The 16,696-nt window shown below is 40.5% G+C and overlaps 1 protein-coding gene across 4 annotated transcripts in view; it reads right to left on the bottom strand.

Annotated features, from left to right (window-relative positions):
- The window catches only part of NFAT5 (nuclear factor of activated T cells 5), a 117,368-nt gene extending 109,496 nt beyond the window's left edge, over positions 1–7,872 (bottom strand). For 2 of the 4 annotated variants that reach the window (XM_049622419.1, XM_049622420.1), the window contains exons 1-2: positions 7,520–7,872; positions 5,668–5,721 (exon numbers count right to left, since the gene is read on the bottom strand). In XM_049622419.1, the coding sequence (XP_049478376.1) occupies positions 5,668–5,721; positions 7,520–7,592 (127 nt within the window). In that variant the 5' untranslated portion in view covers positions 7,593–7,872. The remainder of the gene's footprint in view (positions 1–5,667; positions 5,722–7,519) is intronic. The other 2 variants (XM_049622422.1, XM_049622423.1) reach the window with 1 other exon arrangement.
- Between the last annotated feature and the right edge of the window lie 8,824 nt (positions 7,873–16,696).

Here is a 16,696-nt window from a genome sequence, read left to right as displayed (position 1 = left end):
CAAAAAAAAATTTTTAAGTTAAAAAAAAAAAGAATAAAAGTAACTGAAAATTTCCATATAGCATATCTTTCGTTCAAATTATCAGAAATATAGATCCTTTATCACAACACCAGGTTTTATTTATATTTAGAAGCTAAAATCATTATCTGTAGTTCATCCATAAAGAAAATGTCTACATTTTCATTCAAGGACATGTTTATATTTAATGCATTACATACTGTTAGTTTTTTTTTAACCTTGATTTTTATTAAGACAACAGCAAATAAAAGTCACACGAATCTCTTTTATGTAACTTGAAATAAAGTCTTTGCAACAAGACAGTAACATAAGATAATAAGCAACATTTCTACTGAAGAGTGTCTTATACCTTAGAACTAACAGGACTGTCTTCTCTCACTAAACAAACAGGCCCAATGATGTCTTGGATTAATATGATCTTTTATTTTTTTCTAATTCTCTATTATTTTACAGAAAATATAATCTGAGTCAACTTTTTCTAATATAAAGTGACTATTTTTTATATATAATATTAATCACAGTAAGAAATGTTTCTCTGTACTATCACTTTCAAGTTTTAGGGAACTCCTGGAATAATTATACTACAGTCAAGGGTGAGTTAAGAGCAAGCCAAGAACCATTTAATTATGAATTTCTATCCTCTTACTGTAATAAGCAACAGAATTGTAGTACTGAATGAAAATTACAAAAACAGAGTTTAGAAAGACACAAAAACAAATGGTAGGAAAATCAGAGAAAGATGGATCCTAGAACTAAGAAGTTAGAAGGAACTAGGTGTGTAACTTTTATCATGTTTGAACTTCATTTTCATAATTATTTCCATAATGATATTTTTTGTGTACTAGGTAATAATGTATAGAGATTAATAGATACTAAATAAGAAAAGAATCCAATAGGTTATTTTTAATTTTAAATATTTTCAAAAAAATCTAATTTTTTTCTAATTTCTAGTAAGATCTCTTCATTTCTAATGAAGATTATCATTTCTAATAAGATACCTTCATACATTTCATCATTTAAGAAGTAATGGCTTAACTATCTTATGAACTATCAGCTCTAGGAAGAGAAATAAATTGGGCTCAATGGCAATTCAGAAATATTCCATAAAGTCAGCAAAACACTGCTGCTATTTTTAGGATTTTCATTTTGTGAACTATAAAGTATAATTATGCCTGGTACTATATCAAATAATTTGACAGCGGTTAAGAAAAAATAGTTTATTGTCCCTCATTGTTAAAATAAATATAAAAAATAAAAATCTTCCAGTTTCAAATATTAAATTCATACTACGATCACCTCACATTGGTATTTAGCTCTTATTTAACCAGTTACTTAATTTTATCCATCATGTAATCTTGTAACTCCTGCCTGTAAACACATTTTAAAATTTTAATCCATTGTTTTTATTACTCTATTTTTTCCAACTCACTTCTATTATTTTTCCTATTTTATCTGATTTTATACTATCTTATCTTACATCTCTGTATTTCCAGAATGACCTCTTAATCATATTCGTTTACTTTCATTTAGTTTAATTTTTACCTCAATTTTTTCTATAGCAAACAATATATGCCCAAATCAGTATTTTTCAATACAGAAAAGTATAAGAAATGATAACTTTTTCTCTGTAGTGAATCTTTTCTCTAGGTACTCAAGAAGACTCCTAGCCTTCATATTTGTAAACCATTTTATTTTTTCAATATATATAAACTATCGTCCTTAAAAAAGGCAGAGAAAATGCAAAAATAGAATTAAAAAGTAAAATATTACAGTACATGCTTTTGCACAGGACTTTTTTTTTAAGTTTATTTATTTATTGTGAGACAGAAAATCCCAAAAATCCCAAGCAGGCTCCATGATGTCAGCGCAGAGCCAGACCTGGGACATGTTCTCAGGATGGTGAGATCATGATCTGAGCTGAAATCAAGAGTCAAACACTTAACCCACTGAGCAACCCATGTGGCCCTGTAAAGGAGTTTCTATGGGAGTTATTTTTAATATAATTGCAACAGTATTTCTTTTATTTACTTATTTTATTAAGAGTTTCACATGTAATTATGGGGTCATCAGAAACATTATTTATGGTTATGTATTATTGAATTAGATACCTACACTCTTTTCTCATTGTCAGGCCATCACATTGAGTAAAAAGGTAGTAGGAGAACTAAATATGGTGACCAATGTTAACTAGACTTATTGTGGTGGTCACTTCCCAATATATACAAATAATAAATCATTACCTTGTGAAACTGAAATTAATATGGTGCTTTATGTCAACTATATCTCAATTAAAAAAAAAACTAATTCCCTATTCTTTTAAAAAAAATATGTATAGTAGCAAGAAGGACCAGCATCAATATGTAGGATAAAAGCAAACTTAATTAAAATGGTAAAGAGATTTTGAAGCTATTTTTCAAGTTCAGTAATATTCAACTATAAATTTTCCAACCTTGTTTTCCTACAGAGAGAACTTAAATTTGGAAAAAACATGTTCTATAAAAAATTTAACAAATGTATGATAGTAATTAAATTCTCCTCACTCTGGGCTGACTTCACTATTAAATGGATATCTAGACCACTGATAGAAACTATACACACATAATACCAGAAAGTACTTCATATTATATAACATAGGGAGTCAGTACAGTATAGTAGTTAAGAGCACAGACTATAGTGACAATACCTGTGTTGGAGTCTTGGCTACAATGTACCAGCTGTGTGACTCTGGGTAAGTTACTAAACCTCCCTACACTTTAGCTCCCTCATCTATAAAATGGAATAACAACCAACTTAAAGGGTTGTTATGAGAGTTCAGTGAGTTCACACTTATAAAGTTCTTGGCACACAGTAAAAGCCATATAAGTGGATGTTGTATTAAATTTTTAATTTAGCTAACATTTATTGTGCACTTACTATGTGCTAGGTTAAATGCTTTACACGTGAATTTGCCTTAAATAATCTTCAGTAACCCACAATGAAGACACTATGATTGCCTCCATCTGAAGATGAGAAAATTAAAGCACAATGAGATTAAATAACTAAGCTGAGGTCATGCATAAGTGTTGAAACAAGGATTTGAACCCAAATCTGATGCATGACTTACAATTTTAACACAGATTGCAAGGTACACTACATACTAGAAGCAGTAGCCTCCAATCATACTTTATCTTAAGGAAAGGGCAGGAGAGAGGACAGACTTTGCTGAAATAAATCAAAATAAGTATTTCCTGGAATAAAGTAGGGTACTTTAAAAATTAATATAAGAAATATCACTACAATACAGAAGTATTTATATATGAAATAATAGATGTCTGATATTTGTTTTAAAATAATATAGCTTGGGGCAAATGGGTGGCTCAGTTGGTTAAGCATCTGACTCTTGGTTTCGGCTCAGGTCATGATCTCATGGTTTGTGAGCTCAAGGCTTGCATTGTTGGGCTCTGCACTGCCAGTGTGGAGCCTGCTTAGGATTCTCTCTCTCTCCCTCTCTCTCTCTGCCCCTCTCCCATTCGTGCACACTCTCTTTCTCAAAATAAATGAATAAACTTTAAAAATAAAATAAAATAATAGTTTGGGAGAAAATAAAAGAAATAAGACTAGACATGTATTGATGATTGTTAAAAGTTAGTAATAGGTATTTGGGGGTCCATCATTTTATTCTCTTTACTTTTGTATGTTCCTTAAAATGCCCATAATAAATGGTTAAAAGAGAAGTAGGGTGCAGAGATTAAATACTTCACTTTCATTCCACAACCAAACAACTTTCTTAGGATTCCCTGTATCAAAGACATAAAAGGATACTTGATATTTATACATTTTACAATGTATATATAATCTGTAAAAGGATGGTCTTATTTTTAAAAAATTGAGTATCCTCTCAACCAAAATAAGAAATTAATGAAAATATTTAAGCACATACATGTAAATATACATATTAAATGACTGGCTGCAGTTCCATCAACTTGTTAAAATTATTTGCTGAAATAATTAACACCCTTTTTTTTTCATCTCTCTCTCCTGCCCAATAATCTCTATGATTATGATACTCTCTGGTCTGCTGCCCAGAAAATGGATACATTTGTATAGACAAATATGAATCTACAGCATGGCACAAACTGAACAATATGAATAAAAAACAGAAATCTGCTTCACTAAGAAACACTTATAAAATTCCTCACCTCAAGTTGTAGTTGATCTTTATACTAATATATATCAATGGGTTTCTGATAAGTATAATCAATAATTAGAGAATATTTTATATGCTCTAAATTATAGTTGAAACAATTTAGCTAATACTAAACAACAACAACAAAAAAAAAACAAAACCAAAAAAAAATTTATTAAGCCAGACACTAAACTAGGCATTTTCATACACCTTATGTCACTAAATTTAAGAGATTGTATCTATTTTTATAGAAAGAATAGTAAAGTTTAGAGAGGTGAAATCACCTGCCCAAGGTCACAGAGCTAATAAGCAACTAAACTGGTATGTATTCAAACTTAAGCTCAATTACAAAACCCACTCCCCCCCCCCCCCCCCCCCCAGAAGAAAAAATCTCAACCCAAACCAAACTTAAATATTTAGAGCATTTTTTAAGTTGACCACAAAATGTTTAAGTTACTGGTCACAAATATATTTTACAGTGGCAGCTTGGCTTTGGGTAAAGAACTCTAGCTAAAACACAAAAGGCATTGTTTCTGCTATCATGTGACTTCCCGCCCCCCCATCCCCAAGTCTCTTAATTTCAACCTCAGGTTACTCATCTCTACAATGGGGAAATTAATATCCTTGCTGTCCAATTGCAGGATTAGAAAATTCAAAGAGGATATATGTAAAGCCCCTTCAAAAACTACAAAACACTGGGGTGCCCGGCTGGCTCAGTCCAAAGAGCATGTAACTCTTGATCTAGGGGGTCATGAGTTTGAGCCCCACACTGAGTGTAGAGATTACTAAAAAAAATAAACTTTAAAAAATATATTTTAAAAAATTACAAAATACAAATAGAGTCTTTTTTTGTCTTAAAATGCTAAAATAACAAAGTTTTCTAAAGTAATTGTCAGCTGTTTAAATTCTACACCTTCTATTAACATTTCCAGAACTTTCTCAAACCCTTTTTTTCTAAGCGTAGTTCATTCATCATGTCTGTCACTTGGCTTTCCTTATCCTTAAAAGTAATACAACAGTAATGACAGCAATGCTTTTGTAATAAATAATTAACATACCGTTTTGAAATGCCTAGCATATAAAAGTTCTACATTCTGAATTTTCAAACTAAATATGTGTTTGGTGTCATTCTTAGTTATATTCATGATCTTAATGTTTGAGCCTTTTCATATTCAGTTTGTTTCTAAAAAGCTAGAATTAAGACCTGGGATTCTAAAGTAGAACACCCAACACATAATTTTTAACGATTTTGTGGGAGTTTTTTCAAGGCTTCTCAAAGCAGATACAATAAGCTAACAAGCACATCAAACACAGCAACAAAATCCACTGAAACATTCAGCTGCTCTAAAAGAAGGATCAGGCTCTTTAAGAGAAAACTACATTGTGTGAGTTTGCAAAGTTTCACACTTTCTCATTTAAACTCCATTTCAGAGAAAGCCTTTGCATACTCACACAATATGCTTTTAAAATGGCACTTTGCTGACCTTCCAATAGTCCAGCTCTATGAAAATTCTGTGATGGGTGTAACTTCAGAGAATCTGAAAAACACAAAAAGCATTAAGCACTTTTTATGCTGAATGACTTAAAAAAAAAAAAAAAGGAAAAAAAAAGGGCAAGGGTAGCATACATCTCTTACATAACTGCCACGTATTTTTAAGAGCTAAAGCCCATATTCGCGAATATGTCAAAGAAGGCTGAACTGCCTCTCACATCGGTCTCTGTGCTAAACTTAGATGGTCACAAAGTGTTTGTTTCATGGAAAATTATCTGATGATTACTGCACAAACGGTGTTAATGTCTTGGCTATTTTTAGCACCGATGGTACCACATTAGCCCTCTTCTAAGAATCACCTCTTGACATCATCTTTTTCTTCTGACGCTCAAAACTACAGTATTTCCAAACTACTTCAGGTACGTTGCCGGAGAAACATCCTACAGGATGGTGACTGCCAACTAAAGTCATCAGAGCAACAGACAATGGCCACAGTTACTAAGTAGGACTCTGTGCACAAACCCAATCGTCGGTGTGCGAAGTCCAGTACCTTCCAGACGAAACCATCGCACACTGATTCACTTAAACAATGTCAAGGTACTCGCGTGAAGGCTGAAGTCCCCCTTTCCGGAGGGGGTGGAATCAGCGGATGGATACGGAACACCAAAAAAAAAAAAAAAAAAATGAAGGCACGCTGGCCGTCTCAGGAAGGAGGTTCGCAATGGCACTCAATTTTTTTTTTTTTAAATATGGTGAAATGAAGAGCTAATAACCCAGTTATGTCTTTTGCCCCTCCCAGTGGTGTAAAAAGTGGTGAGGAGTGCGGAGGGAGCATTTCGGTTTGATGCCCCTTTCGCACAGGGAACCTGTTCTAACACATTCTTGTGGTGCCCAGTATAGGAATTTAAACCCAGCAGAGATCAGCTCCAGTGCTGGTACCGTGGATCCCGGGAATCCCCTTCAGGCCTTGGCCAAAAGAGTTTTTAAAACGGGAATCTCGCTGCCCCCTCCCTGCAACGAACCCTTGAACGGCCACGAAAGAGAAAATTCTCAGAGGACGACAGCGTCAGTGCCTGAGCTGGTACCCCCGGGACAGGAGAGGGATAAAACTGAGCCAGAGAGAGACCACCCCCGTCTTTGTAAAAGAGAGGGAGATGCAAGTCGTTAGAATGCCACATAGGTGGAAAGAGAGGAAAACAGAAAATTCGGGCCCTTTCCAGCAATAAGATGACGAGGAAAGGAAGAACGCCTGGTCGAGGGGGGCCGTCCCAACAAGGGGAGGGAGTGGACTAGGCCGGAGAGAGAGGGGGGTAGAACGACGGCGCACAAACAACCTGGAGGGGGAGGAAAATGGTGCCCCTGCACCCAGAACCGGCTCCAAGCCACGCCGCCCGCTTGGGGGCAACTTTGCTGGGGAGGATGGTCCTGGTAAGAGCGGCCGCGGCGCACCGATCGCAGCGGCCCCAGCGCGGGGCCCAGTCGGGGGTGGGGGGGGAGGACGTGGGGGGGGGGGCGGGGGGAAGATCCCTGAGCTGGGGAGGCCGGGGCCGGCTGCTCGAGGAGTGTGGCGGGGCCGGACACGCCGAGGGACTCTCAGTGCGACTGGTGCCGCAGAGACCCGGGGCCGACGGCAATTGGGCCCCGTGTGGCCGGCGGCTCCGCGGGGGAGGGGCCGCCACTCCTCCCCGGCCCCTTCCACCACCACCCGACCCCATCGGCCTCTCCCCATCCCCCAAAACAGGCCCGACCGGCCCGGGCTTGCCCCTACCCCCCGACGGGGACCCCTCCGGCTCCCCCGGGCCGGGCCTCCCCGCCCCCACGCCCCAGCCCCCAGCCTGACTCACCTCGCGAGTACAGGGACTTGGGCGATTCCAGGTCTAGGTCCGCGCTGAGCAATGAGATGAAGTCCGAGGGCATCGCAGCTCGACCCAGCCCGGCCCGAGGGCAGCGGGAGGGGGGGAGCGGCGGTGGCGGCGGCACCTCCTCTCCGGGACCGCGGGCACCGAACCGGGGGCGGCGAGGCGAGGGCGGCTGCTGCTGCTGCCTCCTCCTCGAGGGCAGTGACTTCCACCGGGCCGAGGAAACCGCAGCGAGATGGAGGCGAAACTCCACGGGGACTAATTCCCGGCGAGCCAGGAGGGGGGTTCAGGGCGGGGAAAGGGAGGGGGGAGAGCCAACGGGTCCGTTTCGTGCTTCTCCTCAGCGAAAACTGACGGTCGCCGCCACCGCCGCCGCCGCTGACAGGAATCTGAGCCCCGCCCCCCGCGGGGCACTGCGCAGGCGCGGAGGGGGGCGCCCCGGAGCCGGGAAGAGCCGGGGCGGCCACCGGAGGGCGGGGGGGCGCGCCATGGAACAGCATCAACAAGGGCTTCGCTTCCTGCCGCCGCGGCCGGGGCTGCTGTTCCCCAGCCGGGAAAGGGCCCCGCCAGCAGGGAGGGAGGCAGGGAGGTGTCCGCGCCTGGGGCCCCGGGGAGGGAAAAGGTATTTGCGCCGACCTGGTGGCTGCGAGCCCGTGGCGGCCGGTCCAGCGCGGAACTGAGGGCAAGAGAAGACAGACCTGGGGAAGCCGAGGTGCCTGCTGGACGAGTGGGAAGGACCCCAGTCAGAGCTGGGCAGGGTCGGCCAGGGGCGCGGGCTGGCCTGGGGTCTCGCAGGGGAATGGAGTTTAGTCCCTGGGACAGCCACCAGCCCTTTAGGGTTTTCATAGGAGTGTCTAACTTGTGTTGGCCAAAGGACTATTAAACTCATTTCTTAATTAGGAAATGAAAAACCTTATCTAAAAAACTCGAGTTATTGGTTGTTTTTAATTAAAGTACTTCTCCGTCCTTTGCCCTCCCCCTCTTGTTTCCCTTCCCCCATCCTTTAGAGGCTGAAAATTCAAAACAAAACAAAAAACAACTTTCTGATTGTGCTGGGTGGCCGGATTTATTCGGAATGGGAGATAAAAGACTATTTAAAAATTGGATCATATGAATCCACCTGGCCGTTCTACAGGAAAAAACGAAGAAAAGCAAACCTAAACACCACTCTTCCAAACCATTTTTCATTTTTTACCTTTGGATTAGGCAAGGATGGAGGAAAAACACATTTAATTGAGTTTTTGCTATTCTGTTCATGGGGCCAAAAGTTTCCGTTGCAAAAACTGAAAATCCTCACCTACACCGCAGACCGTTTCCTGACTCTAATAGACTTCTGAGAAATTTTTAATCAAGTTATTAAAATATCAATTGGAGTGCAGGGGATGCAACTTGGGGAATAATTTTAATCTTGTGTGGGATATTGATGCCAGCAATCACTGGGCAACGTTTTTAAGCTATTAGGTTAGGTTTTGTTTTTGTTATTTTATCTACAAAGATGGTTACAAATCATACAAATTAGTCTGTTGTGTATATATACACATATCTCTCTATACATACATATGTAGTTATGTATATAGATAGATATAAGTGATATAATACAGCCTTTCCCCCAGGAATGCGCAATTCATCTAGACTTAGAGTCCTGGAGATGGGGAAGAAACAGCAAAGGAGGCCCCAGTGCAGGTGTCTCTGGGGTGGGGCTCTTTCCAAAGCTTTACCTGCAGACCTAGAATTTAAACTTGTGTCATCAGAGTCTCCCTATCTTTCCATCTGAACATCTGACTCAGGTTGCCCAACTATCTTCACTGCATTCTGTGTAGTAATGAATCAACCCTGTGAACATTTTCTTCCTGTCAGAGGTAAGAAAGCTTTTCAGAGCCACCCCAAGATGGCAAAGCAGAACCGGAAACTACCCTCCAATCTCCATTGCCACTGTATGCTGTTGCAACAAGTCCCAAGGGAAGTCCCTCATAACTGGTAAGAGCCCCACTCATTTGAGAGAGGAAGATTCAAACCCAAATTGCCCAACAGGCCTAACCTTTTGAATTGGAGCAAACACCTGTTGGAGACCTCTCCCCTCCCATTAGTCAATACAAAATGTGAGAAGAGGAAATTGCAACTTACTAGGTAGAACCCCAATACTAAAAAGTTGGGTGTATCAGTCTGAGCATATCCCCTTTCCCTAGACCTATGTAATCATTCAACAAACTTAGGGTATAGGAAATTCCCAGTACTATTCTGACCCCAATTAACAAGAATTGGCAAGGCCTCTTCCTTCCCCTTTTCCTCAGTACTTCTCTGCCCCTTTGTACCTTTTTGTCCCTCCAGTATGAGTGCTTTGTTGTCCATGTTAATCAGATTTCCCCTGATTTGATAAAACAAAGTAATGAGATGGCCCCCCAAGTGTGACTTGACTTAGACTGTGAATTCTCCTAGATGGATTCTTTAGGCGCAGGCCCTACCTCACCAGGCCCTGCATCAAGCAGTGATTCTATCTCAATGGATATTTGAAAATTCTGTGTCCCTCCCATGTCCTTTTACAGAGATAAATTTTTTGAAAAACTGTTTAGATGGATAGTTTTCATGGCCATGCTTTAGCATTGAGACCTAGATCTTATGTTATCCTTAAAATTTCAGTGACTAAAAACCCAAACTCATTAGTAAACATGTTTGCTCTGCTCTGATCACAAAATATGACATGACCCGCATAATGTTGAGAGTTACCAAAAATAACTACCTGGTCATTGTGTCTTTAGTAAATACATGCTACCCCCAGTTCCAAGGATATTTCCCTCTGTAGTCATTAATGTCTCAGTTGTTTCCTCTTTTATTTGATCTTGGAAATATTCTCATGTTATATTTTAAAAACCACCCATCACCCAAATAGACGCCTTCAGAAAACTTTGTGCACAATAAAAAGTAAAACTTTAAGCGTGTAAAATTTGGAAATTTCCTCTCATTGAAAACTACAATAGGATTATGGAACAAAACATAAAGCAGATTTAGTAGTTTGTAGAATTCCTTTATATTGCTCCCCAATCATCATATCGCATTCCCAAGTTACTTGATTAAAATTTCACAAGAACCCAGATTCAACTACAAGGTTGTATAGATTACGCAAGAGAGTGGCAGTTTTTATATTGGTGGTGTGTTCTTTAACCCCTCCTGGACCTGTTTAGGCGCTTAGTGAATTGTGTTGCTGGATCTCCTCTAAATGAAAGAGGTTCAAATATCAACCACTGAAAAGGAATTAAATCAACTCCTACAGAAGAATGTGTTGTCACAAGATCTACAGAATCTTTGTCATTGTAATACAATTAAGGCTGTTAAAATAATTTTAGTCACATGCATATTGTAAAGAACCTGCTAAACAAACACGAGATCTGAAAGGAAAATTTCCAGAGCAATTCAAGTCACAGACAAAAAAAAGTTTAGACCGAAAATTATCTTCGCTTCACCTTGGGAGCACTCCTTAATAATAATAATGGAGAATTGATAGTGGTGGGAAATAGCAATGACTGCATTTGTGCTAAAATTGTAAACAAAGTCTTATTTGTGATTGTGTGTCAGTTTTCACCTTAGATCATGTTCTAGCAAATATTTCTGAAGGCAAAATTAGTTTTGATAGTTTTGCCTTTGGATTTAGAAGGCAAATCTCACTCCTTGTATCTTTCACTGCCTAAATCTGATAATCAGGCATCTAATTCACTTTGATGAAGTACTTCTGTACTTTATGACTGGGTCTGAGTCAGAGTTTTCATCTGAAATCCCACAGAGACCAGTTCAGTTTCTCAAGATCTAGAATAATTGCAAGTCCTGAGATACAGAGCAATCAGCTTGAATTGGAAGAACCTGGTGAACAATGGCGAAGGGAGGTAAATGCCAGAGAAATTCAAAGGGTGGATTAGGGAGGAGAAATTTTAATGGGAAAATAGAAACCCCTGAGGTTTACCAAGAAAGGAAGGAGGATGCCTCTAGGTCATCCCAACAGTAGGCATGGTTGGACTTATGCAAACTGTCCTTATTCACACAAACAAGTCCTTATTCACACTGGCTTGGACACTACCACGTTTGCTAAGATGTTCTTTCCACATCTAATCATAATATGATTAGTAGCCCCACCTCAGCTGTGATACTAGTTAGACCAAGAGTGTGAATTAAAAATCATTTTACCATTTCCTGTTACCCTCTCTCTTAATTCAGGGAGTTTTAACCTAAAGTCTATGGGTTTGTTTCAAGGCATCTGTGATCTCCTTAAACTTGGATACACATTTTTGCAAGCTCATACCTACATGCACCTTTTTCCGAAGGGTGAAAGTCTTTAACTTTCATAAGATTTCTGAAAACAAAAACAAAAACAATCCATAACCCAGAGCAGATGGAAAAGCATTCTTCTGTATGAAGCAAATCCATTCTTCCCTCTTTCCACAAACGGGCTCCGGGAACTGTGCTAGGTGCAGGAAATACAAAGATTTGACAAAGATGAATATGAGAAGTCAACTCTCAGCCTGATGTGGGGGATGACCTTTAAACAAATATATGCATTGTGACGGATGCTATGCTAGAGTTTTGTTCAGGTACTAGAAATCAGTGATCTTTTGCTTTATTAGTAGGCTGATAGAGGAAAAGGAAAAGGATGCCATCTAACACACATCACTTTCTTCTCTGCCCGCTATCCCCCACACCTGATTTCTCTTCACTCCAACCACAATTTCCTACAGTGGTTAAGACAGACTAGACAGTTGCAGGGCAAAGTCCTGACATAGAAATGTTTACATTGTGAGGCATCACAGCTATTACGTGTTGATACAAATATTCCAAGAAATACCTGGGCTTCATTGGACTTTGTCAGTGGATTGTCAAAGAAACACGGAGTATCTTTTTTCGGCTTTGCTGAGGATTAGGGCTAAATGCTTAGGTTAAGGATGTAATGATAAAATAGCTGAATTGGTCATCCACAACTAAGCCCAGAATTGAAGGGCTAGGTTGAAGTTACTAGATAAACGAGACCGGCTTTAGAAATAATGTATTCCACGGGGCGCCTGGGTGGCGCAGTCGGTTAAGCGTCCGACTTCAGCCAGGTCACGATCTCGCGGTCCGTGAGTTCGAGCCCCGTGTCAGGCTCTGGGCTGATGGCTCGGAGCCTGGAGCCTGTTTCCGATTCTGTGTCTCCCTCTCTCTCTGCCCCTCCCCCATTCATGCTCTGTCTCTCTCTGTCCCAAAAAAAAAAAAAAAAAAAAAGAAATAATGTATTCCACCTGAGAAGCATTTGTTTCAGCTGAATGAGGAAACGTAGACTCCTCCAACATGGGAAGAGGCATGCAAGGGATCTGCCCACAGCTGTTAGAATCTAATTATAAAATATGAGGCTAAAGACAATTATTCATTTATTTATTCATTCAGTTTCTCGACCCACAAAAATCCTGTTTATTCTTCAAAGTCCAGCTCAGATATTACATCTGTGAATTCATCCTGAACCCTTCCAAGTAATATTAATTATTCTCTGGGTTCCCATAGCATTTCATCCAAAATGTTGGTAGGGTGATCATGACAGTGAATTACACACAGTTCATGGGTCTCTCTCTAATGTGTTGTGAACACTTGGTTGAACAGTATCTGAGAAGGTTAAACAAATCCTTGCCTTAAATAACTTGTAATTGATTTTGAACACATGACTTTAGTACCCACACAGAATGAAACAAACTCTCTAGTATGCCATTCGTTGATATTGTACTAGGAATTTGACATTCAGTATAGAGATTAATAGAAGGAAAGAAGAAACTGGAAAGGTAAGAAAAGGTTAGAGGTGAAAGGCCACAAACAAGGATTTTGTTCTTTATTCCATAAGCACTGGGGAGCTCTTGAAAGTTTTGAAGGAGGGAGATAACCTGACCAGAGCTGTATTTTAAGAATGTAACAGAGGGAACAGTGTAGAGAGAAAGTTGGTAGCTGAGAGCCTAGAAAGAGAGCCCAGCAAAGACCAATGAGGCCCTGAAGGGTAAAGGCTAAAAAGATGGAAAGGAGTCGTATATGCAAGACATTATGGAAATAGAATCAGAAGAACTCAGAAATTGCTTGAATGTTGAGAGTAAGAAAGAAAAGTATGAGAATATTCAAGAAAAGGAGATGGTGAGAGAGAAGTTTAAAACATCCACTAACAGGTTCTTCATTGTTGGAGTCCAACAGTTTAAGATGCCAAAAAACTATTTAACAGAGAGAAGCAAACACCACTTAAACATGAATCACCCAAGAGACTTTATACTTTGTTACATGGAGTGGCAAAAACTCTAACCAGAAAAGAAGTTATCCTAGATTTACCTCTTACCTGTAGGAAATCCAAGTAAACATAAATTGCTGAAACTCAGTGAAAGAGTAAATTGATTAGAAACAAATCTACATGAGCATGTGTTCCGGGTGTTCACTCCAAATACACTTGAGCATTAACACATAAGCCTCTAAATGCTTATTTTCATAGTAACTAAATATGGAAGAATTTTAAGAATCCTAAAGGCCAACAACTCTTCCAAAAAAGAAAAAAGACTTGCAGAGATAAAAAGCAGCCATAATGTCTTTAAAGAGGATCAGTTTGCAAAACTTCCATTCATGGAAGTCTTGGGTAATAATGGACCTAGCAAGGTTTACTCTGTAAGGCCTGGACTGAGGACCAAAGCACTTAAAAACCAGGCACAAAGTGACTGAGGGAACTCGGAACTCATCCCTGACCACTTGAACTGGAATCACAAGGAACAATGAGCTGGTCTGCCCTTTGTACTTATTATTATTGTTGTTTTATTTAGTTAAGCATTTCTACACCTAGTTTGGGGCTCGAACTCACCACCCTGAGATCAAGAGCCTCATGCTCTACTGGCTGAGCAAGCCAGGCACCCTTGCCTTTGTGGTTATTAAATAAATACCTTTTTGGGGGTGCAAGTTGTTCCAATAGGCTTCCCTCCAGAAATAAAGAGGAAAATGCAACCTGTATCACTGCTCATGAGCGGGTCAACCCCAAACCCCCAATCCAACTTGGTCATCAGTGCTGGGGACCATCTTTTTTTAAATTATTTTTTTTATGTTTATCTTTATTTTTGAGACAGAAAGAGACAGAGCATGAGCGGGGGAGAGGCAGAAAGGGAGACACAGAATCCAAAGCAGGCTCCAGGCTCTGAGCTGTCAGCACAGAGCCCAATGCGGGGCTCGAACTCGTCAACTGCAAGATCATGACCTGAGCTGAAGTTGGATGCTCAACCAACTGAGCCACCCAGGTACCCCAATTTTTTTAATGTTTATTTGTTTTTGAGAGAGAGAGGGAGTGAGCGAGCAAATGGAGAAGGGACAGAGAGAGAGGGAGACCCAGAATCCGAAGCAGGCTCGAGGCTCTGGGCTGTCAGCACAGAGCCCGACGTGGGGCTTGAACTCACAAACTGTGAAATCATGACCGGAGCCGAAGTCGGTTGCCTAACCGACTGAGCCACCCGGTGCCCCTAGGGGCCATCTTTAAATATGGTGCCCAGTGAATTCTAATTTCTTCTGGATAGACTCTACAGTATTCACATACTGTGGTGATCAAAAGCTACCAAAGGAGCATATAATCATTTATATGATCCAAAGAAATATCTGATAGATATGTATTTCTTATGGGTGGTGCACATACCTATTTATGTTAAATGAGAGGCTACTTGATGAAGTAGGAAGTGAAGTCACTTGGAAACAGGAGCCCTAAATTCTAGTTCTAGGCACTGAGGCATCTAGGATGTCCATTTTTGGAATGCCCAGCAGGTGGTCACACTTCTCCCCGAGTACTGTGACTTTCTTCCAGGGAACAGTTCTTGCTTTTCCTCTGGAATTAACCCTGGGTGGGGTAAGGCAGGAGCTGTTGGCTTCCCCTTGCCACAAAGAGATTAAGAGCCTGTTTGGAGTGGAGAGAGCAGCCACAAGATGGAAAGAGAGAAAACCCAGACCAGAAACTGAAATACTACTACTACTAAGTTTCTGGAAGAGGCCACACCTGACTTCAATGATCTGAAATGAAAAATTCTTTTGCTTACTTAACAGGTTTGGGATTGGGTTTTCTGTCCCTTCAAAGTAAGAAAATCTTAACTTGATACAACCTGCCCAGGCTTATGGAACTTTCTCGGACCTCTGTCTCCTCTCTCTGTGAAATAAGTGGGTGAGATTATTTACCAGGCAGGCATTGTGTTTGGCCGCTAACAACAAACACCAGTGGCTTAGAGGTTTAATTTTTCTCATACAAAAAGCCTGGATTAGACAATCCAGGCTAATCTCACAGTACCACATGCAATCAGGCACACAAACTTTCAAGGTGGCCCTTGTTCTCATGCTTACAAGATGTCACCTCCGAGGGGCGCCCGGCTGTCTCAGTCCGGGAAGCATCCGACTTCAGCTCAGGTCATGGTCTCCCGGTCTGTGAGTTGGAGCCCCGCAAGGGGCTCTGTGCTGACAGCTTGGAGCCTGGAACCTGCTCCGGATTCTGTGTCTCCCTCTGCCTCTACCCCTACCCCTCTTGCTCTCTGTCTCTGTCTCTGTCTCTGTCTCTCTCTCTCTCCCCCTCTCTCTCTCTCTCTCTCTTTCTCTCTCTCTCAACAAAAATAAAATAAAAAAACCAAGATGTCACCTCCAAGCATCCTGTCTGCATTCTAGGTGAGAGGAAGAAAACAGAGTAAAGGACTAAAAGGTCAATTTTGGCCCCTGGAAGACCCACATAATGGCTTCTATTTACGTCGCATTGGCTAGGACTACATCACATGGTCACCCCATCTGAAAGGCTAGGAAGTGTGCGGGTTTTTTTAGTTTAGAAGAGTACATTGATGCTCTGAACACAATTGGAGGTCAGTTGGCAAGGAAGAAGAGGAGAACAGATGTTGGGGAGACAACTACAGTATTCGCTACAGACTACATAATAGCAAAAGGTAACCTCATTCTCTGAAATTCTGTAATTCTAATTTCCTTTCTATTTTGTTTTACCTAATCCTTTCTTAATGGAAAAGAGCTAAATATTTTCTGGAAAAGAATCACATTTTTAAAATCTCAAATTTTGAAGAAGTAGAGAGAGGTACATCTCATAAATGAAATGACAATAGGTACATAGGAAATATCAGGTTATGTCAAAAGCTCTTCACGTTTATCTCATCCCTGAAACTTTCT

This window comes from Panthera uncia, assembly GCF_023721935.1.
Source record: "Panthera uncia isolate 11264 chromosome E2 unlocalized genomic scaffold, Puncia_PCG_1.0 HiC_scaffold_20, whole genome shotgun sequence".
Classification (NCBI taxonomy): Eukaryota; Metazoa; Chordata; class Mammalia; order Carnivora; family Felidae; genus Panthera; species Panthera uncia.
This window is presented reverse-complemented; position numbering and strand designations above follow the sequence as displayed.